This window comes from Trifolium pratense, linkage group LG2 (assembly GCF_020283565.1).
Source record: "Trifolium pratense cultivar HEN17-A07 linkage group LG2, ARS_RC_1.1, whole genome shotgun sequence".
NCBI lineage: Eukaryota > Viridiplantae > Streptophyta > Magnoliopsida > Fabales > Fabaceae > Trifolium > Trifolium pratense.
The window spans coordinates 31,138,380-31,144,933 of NC_060060.1; the positions used below are offsets into that span (position 1 = coordinate 31,138,380).

At 32.5% G+C, this 6,554-nt stretch overlaps 2 protein-coding genes across 2 annotated transcripts; both read left to right on the forward strand.

Moving 5' to 3' along the window:
- The first annotated feature begins 927 nt into the window (after positions 1-927).
- Positions 928-2,953, forward strand: LOC123908552 (non-specific lipid transfer protein GPI-anchored 11-like). The gene is made up of 3 exons (XM_045959225.1): positions 928-1,427; positions 1,850-1,876; positions 2,554-2,953. The coding sequence occupies exons 1-3, from the start codon at positions 1,082-1,084 to the stop codon at positions 2,730-2,732; spliced, it is 552 nt and encodes a 183-aa protein (XP_045815181.1). The 5' UTR covers positions 928-1,081; the 3' UTR covers positions 2,733-2,953.
- A 1,362-nt stretch (positions 2,954-4,315) lies between these two features.
- On the forward strand, positions 4,316-6,282 carry LOC123909548 (non-specific lipid transfer protein GPI-anchored 11-like). Its single transcript, XM_045960408.1, has 3 exons — positions 4,316-4,911; positions 5,020-5,061; positions 5,906-6,282. Exons 1-3 carry the CDS (start codon positions 4,566-4,568, stop codon positions 6,094-6,096), a joined length of 579 nt encoding a protein of 192 aa, XP_045816364.1. The 5' UTR covers positions 4,316-4,565; the 3' UTR covers positions 6,097-6,282.
- The last annotated feature ends 272 nt before the right edge of the window (positions 6,283-6,554 follow it).

Here is a 6,554-nt window from a genome sequence, read left to right on the forward strand (position 1 = left end):
TTGACTTAGATTTTTTTTTACAGCTATAATTCATGAAGAATTAAATATTTCTCAGCTTTTTCACCACCAGTTGAATCTGGTTCGGGGGTCAGTTCTGGCATCAAGTGGTTCCAGCCCCCTCCCGATCGCAGTTATGGGGGATTGAACCGCGGTCCTCCCTACCAAGTTCAGCACCAATCACCACTGAACTAACTAACGATTGAAATATTTCTTTCATTAGCCATAATTTTACTATACATTTTTTTTTGTAAACATTTTACCATACATTTTAGTATTAGCTATTATTTTACCATACATATTGTAAACAGGATTTCAACGCATATAACCATTAGATCAAGTAAACAAAAGTTGAAAAATCCAAATTTTAAACACAATATTAGAATCTTTAAAAAAATTAAATATTTTTAATAAAATTTAAACAGTTCAATCTTTAAATCAATTTTATATTAGAGATTAATTGCTTTTTTTGCCTGCGATTAATTTCTTCTTTTGACTTAGATTTTTTACATCTTATAGTTTTCTTAAAATCAAAATCTTAAATAATAAATAATTACTACTATATTTGATAATAAATAAAATCAATTTTTATATTAGATATTAATTTCTTTTTTTGCCTGAGATTAATTTCTTCTTTTGACTTAGATTTTTTTTTGACAGCTAAATTATTTCTTTCATTAGCTATCATCTTACCATACATAGTGTAAACATGATTTCAACACATATAACCATCAGATCAAGTAAACAAAAAATGAAAAAAAATCCTAATTTTAAACACAATATTTGAATCTTAAAAAAAATTAAATATTTTTAATAAAATCTAAACCGTTCAATTTTAATCCAACGGCTACAAATGCATAAAATATGAAATTATGTGAAATTATTACATGCAGACAAATGCATACACAGTCTGTACTCTGTACACATCACACAAACAACAGTTCACACACAACCGACTCATTCACTGCAAAAAAATCTTCTTTTTTTGCAACCCTTTTCAAATTTTCCACTACCCTTTATAACCAACTAACTCCTCAATTCAACACATCACAACAATCCCTTATTCTCTGCATTTTTCATCATCATGGCAACAAAGTTTTCACTCATTCTCTGCATTTTTGCAATCTGGGCCATTGATTTTACAAACTGTGCTTCATCATCACACAATGCTCCATCACCCTCTGTTGATTGTAATTCCCTTGTTATCAACATGGCTACTTGTTTGTCATTTGTTTCAAACGACAGTACCATAAGCAAACCAGATGAAGGATGCTGTGATGGTTTGAAAACTGTTCTGAAAACTGCTCCTTCTTGTCTCTGTGAGGCTTTCAAAAACAGTGCTTCGTTTGGTGTTGTTTTGAATGTTACTAAGGCTTTGACTCTTCCTTCTGTTTGCAAAGTCACTGCTCCTCCTCTCTCTAATTGTGGATGTGAGTTTTTTTTTTTTTTTTTTCTTTTTAATTACCCCCCATTTGGGTTTTTACAGAATTTTTTATTTCCTTGTTTTATTTTTTATTTTTTGTATAAGGGTGTTTATTTTTAATTATAAAGTTTGGTTTTTTAACCGTTCTGATGAAGAAAAGTTTTTTTTTAATTAATCCTAGGTTTGTGTTTTTTTTTTTTTTTTGAAGAATCCTAGTCATATTATTCCTTGGTTTGTGTTTTGATTCATTATTTACCCCCCATTTGGGTTTTATCATATTTTTATTGCCTTGTTTTATTTTTTTTTACTGTGAATTTTAGTTTTTTAAATGTTTGTACTTTTGTTGAAGAAAAGATTCCTGTTTTTTTTGTTTTGTTTTAATCCTAGGTTTGTGACATGACAGTAATGAGTTATTGTTGTTTTTTGCAGTGTCTGATGTCCCTGCTGCTGCTCCTGGTATGTTTCCTTATGTAACACATATTGATCATTCTTGTTTATCTGTTTAAATCTAATTACTTTATGTCATCTACAAATCTTTTATTTTGATGTTTAGTATTGAATCTAGGCTATGTTTGGTATGACGGAAAATGTATCAGAATCATGGTGACAAGTTTGCATAAGCTACATACCGTAGCTTTTGGAAAATCACGGTGAATTATGGTGATTCTAACATATCCACCGTGATATCAAATATGCCCTTGGTTCCAAATTGAAAATAGGGTCATAAATGCTTGATTGATATTGGTCCCAAAATATTGAGTACCGTATCCAATTTTGCTGTTTTTGTTTCATATGTTGCTAGCTGTTAACAATTCATATACAGTACTCATGTGTCATAATAAATAGTTTTAAATAAAGGAAATTATTACTATTGATTGTATCCTTTTGTAGTTCATGTCTTCTACAGAAATTTTCTGATGCCTGTCAATTCAGTTTAAAGAACTGTTAATCATGGTTTTAATTAATTTGTGTGCGCTTGTTGCCGTTATGCTGTGAATCTGTCTACCGCGGCTAAATGCAGCCAATATAGTTGAAATTGTGGTTGCGATGATGTTGCATAGACCCCAAAATCCTTTATGATGCAGACATATGATTGATTTCTCTAATTTGAATAATTAAATTAAAATTTGTAGGTGTAAGCCTCTCCCCAGGATCTTCTCCATCTACTGTAGCACCAGGTGTGGACACTCCTACATCAACAGAACCGGCAGCTGGACCGACTGGCAAGAGCAAGAGCGCAGCATCAGCATTGCTACCTATTTCAGCTGGATCTCTTCTGGTTTTCCTTTTATCTGTATTCTCAGGTCTTTGAGCCACCATACCATGCCTAGTTTCATTTTGAGAGTAGGAAGATTATGGCATGAGGGATATCATTTTGAATTTTGATGTTTTGAGTTTTATTACCACTAGAGCTATTATCATTCTGTGTGTGACATGAATTTGGATAAAATTCATTGTGTGAATTGAACCTACATAGTCATATATGTATATTTATTTATTTATTTATTATTATTATTATTATTATTATTATTATTATTATTATTATTTATGAGTAGTAAATTTAGCATTATTATGATTGTTATATGTTGATATGAGTGTGAATGTGATCATTTGATATGAGTGTGAATGCGATGATTGTTGTTCGAACCTCGACCTCCTGAATATATAATGCGATGTCCTGCCAATTGAGCTAGGCTCACGAGTCGATCCATTTGGTATGTTGTTGACAAGGTACATGTGGTTAAACTCCTAACTAGTAGCAGATGGAAGGTGCATTTTATGGTGGTGACTACAAGTCTACAACTAACCTTCATTTACAAGCATGATGATTGATGAGTTCTACCTTCCAATTCCATTGCTTTAACTGTTTGATTTAAGCTTTTTAAAAACAGATTTTTATGATTTTTGAAAAACAAAATGTTTATTTATTTTTGGTTTGTTAAACAGTCAAATAATTTAGAGGATTTCATTTCAAATCATCAACTTATAATATTATGATGATGATTGTGACTGATTAATAGTATTCATCTTATAATATTGTGGTCCTTCAACCAAGCCGAAAAGGCTTTCATTTATATTGCATGACCAGTTTTCAGCGCGTGTTAGTGAAGATTTAGATGATGATCATTGATTGCATTGCCACACACTATTTTGCAATGCTTAAGAAATATGTTTTCACATATTTTTAATGTTTTTTTCTTCTTGAATTTGTCACCTTAGTGCGACGTTGTGTTGATCGTCGTTTTAGTGTGGCGTTGTTTTGTTTTTTCGTCTTGATGTGGTGTTTGTTCGGTTTAGATTGACAAAGTAGATTCGATCCGGTGCATATTGAATCAATGACTTTGACGTTGTCAATGTTGCACACTCGAAGGCATGAGTATTTCGACATTTTATTGTTGTATGCTATTAACATGGCCCGACAGATATTCTCTTTTTTTTATCTTATATTTGTTTAATAAAAATTTCATATCAAAATTAACTTTATATTTTTTTTATCATAGACCTTGGATTTTTCGCAATACTGCAATAGTTATTAGTGTGCATAATTGCATCTCCATTTATATAAACAAATTTAGTCTCTTAGACAATTCACGTTAAGTTAGAATTGATTGGAATTGGTAATATTAAAAATGGGGTTACTAGTAGTGTAGGAAAATATAATCTTGAGTCACATGAAGTTCCTGGTTGTCATTGATTATATGTATTGACTAGGGTGCAAGCTATATGATGCACAAAATAATTGGTTTTAAACAAAACAGCTTAAACTTTGTGTGTACCCTGATAATTGAATCTTAGCACAGCCACAGCCTAGCTTGGCCTAAAATCAAGAGTAGCTTTTGTTGTTAGTAATTCATGCATCGAAAGAGAGATTGTATCGAAACACTACTTGTTGTATCGATACACGAGGTTAGTTGAATAACTTGTGTGTCAAGTAATGTGTTGGTTAGTTAGAAAACTAGTTGTATGGTAGAAGCGTATATGCAAAAGCACTCTGACGCTCAAATCAATATGTATTCGAGGTGGTTTAGAATATTGCATACTTAGATACCTTTCATTTAACCAACTTACTCTTCAATTCTACACATCACAACAATACCTCATTCTCACTCAATCCTATATCCATTCTCTGCATTTTTGCATCATCATGGCATCAAAGTTTTCACTCATTCTCTGCATTTTTGCCATCTGGGCCATTGATTTTACCAACAGTGCTTCATCATCACACAATGCTCCATCACCTTCTGTTGATTGTTCAGTCCTTGTTATCGTCATGTCTGATTGTTTGTCATTTGTTACAAACGACAGTACGGTAACCAAACCAGAAGGGACATGTTGTTCTGGTTTGAAAATTGTTCTCAAAACTATCCCTTCTTGTCTCTGTGAGATTTTCCAAAACAGTGCTCAGTTTGGTCTTGTTTTTAATCTTACAAAGACTTTGACTCTTCCTTCTGCTTGCAAAGTCTCTGCTCCATCTCTTTTTAACTGTGGATGTGAGTTCTTTTTCCATTTTTTTTTTATCCTAGGTTTGTGACATGAATCTTCATAAATAAAATGTTTGTGACATGACAGTAATAATGAGTTATTGTTGTTTTTTGCAGTGTCTGATGCCCCTGTTCCTACTCGGGCCGCTGCTGCTCCTCGTACGTTTCCTTATGTACTCTTTCTCTTTTAAAATGAGTGTCTTGCCCGTTGAATTAAAGATGCAATGGTGTTTTTAAAAGATATGACATTTTTATTAAACTAATCTTACTAATTATTGGTCAAAGTGGAATATAGTACTTTGGAACTTTTGTACAAAAATCCTCTTCAAAAACAGTGGAATATAGTAAGCTGCGAATTTTTCTATTGCTGCAAACTGCTGCCAATACAGTTGAAATTATGACTGCAATGATGTTGTTGTGACAAGTGTGAGTGAGTAAGTCCCACATTGCTTAGAAAATTGAAGGTTGAACACTTTATAAGTGAGAGAATTCATTAACTTAACATCATAATGGTGTGTTCGGTGGAGTGGAAAGATATTTCGTCCCTCTTTTTTTGCACTCAACCAAACACACCATAAGGTTTTGGTTCGATGAAGGGTTTGATTTTATTTTTTTTTGACAAAGGTGATCAGGCGGCATGTTCCCACATTGCTTATATATATATGGAAGTTGAACACTTTATAAGTGAGAGCATACATAAATCACGTGGGCTTGTATATTATTATTTTCAATAATTTAATCTTTTGTTATTTTGGGGATTGATTAGGATATGATTTTGAGTATTAAAAAGAGGCATTTGATTTTCTTTATACCGTGGTATATATATGGTTTGAAAACTACGGGATTGAACATGTTTACTTTCAATCACGTGATTGAAAGTAAACATGTTCAATCCTATTTTCTTCGACATGATTGGTTTTTCGAATTTGATTTTTGGAATTAAGATATTTACATGATGATCGGTTTCTCTAATTTGAATCATTACATAAAAATAATTTTCTAGGTGTAAGCCTTTCACCAGCATCTTCTCCTACTCCATCTGCTGAAGCACCTGGTGAGACCACTCCTTCTGTGAATGAACTATCTACAGAACCGGCAGCCGCACCGACTGGCAAGAGTGCAGCATCAGCATTGCTCCCTATTTCAGTTGGATCCCTTCTTGTTTTCCTTGTATCTGCATTCTCAGGCCTTTAAGCCATGTCTAGTTCCATTTTTAGGTTAGGAAGATTATAACATGAGGAGTAATATTTGGAATTTCAATGTTTTTGAGTATTATTACCATTAGAGCTATTTTCACTGTGTATGACTTGAACCTACCCATTCATATGTATATTTATGATATGTTACATGGTATTGTGGTTAATTAAACTCCCAACTAGTAAGAGATGCATGGAAGGTACATTTTATGGTGGTCACCACAACTCTACAGCTACCTTCATTTACAAGCATGATGATTGATATTTGATGGTTCTAACTACTTAAAATTATTATGAAATGATTTATATGATTTATTTTATGAGGAAAATGCACTCTTTGGCAAGTCCAATAAGCTAGCTTATAGTTTATTGGACTAGCTTATAAGTTTGTTTGATAAAAATGTAAAGTGTTTGGTAACGAGCTTCTCTAACTAGCTTATAACGTTTTTTGAGATG

Coding starts and splice junctions, on each gene's coding strand:
- LOC123908552 (XM_045959225.1), top strand. CDS start 1,082: ATGGCAACAAAGTTTTCACTCATTCTCTGCATTTTTGCAATCTGGGCC. Junction 1,428..1,849: donor TCCTCTCTCTAATTGTGGAT/GTGAGTTTTTTT, acceptor TGTTTTTTGCAG/TGTCTGATGTCCCTGCTGCT. Junction 1,877..2,553: donor TGTCCCTGCTGCTGCTCCTG/GTATGTTTCCTT, acceptor TAAAATTTGTAG/GTGTAAGCCTCTCCCCAGGA.
- LOC123909548 (XM_045960408.1), top strand. CDS start 4,566: ATGGCATCAAAGTTTTCACTCATTCTCTGCATTTTTGCCATCTGGGCC. Junction 4,912..5,019: donor ATCTCTTTTTAACTGTGGAT/GTGAGTTCTTTT, acceptor TGTTTTTTGCAG/TGTCTGATGCCCCTGTTCCT. Junction 5,062..5,905: donor TCGGGCCGCTGCTGCTCCTC/GTACGTTTCCTT, acceptor ATAATTTTCTAG/GTGTAAGCCTTTCACCAGCA.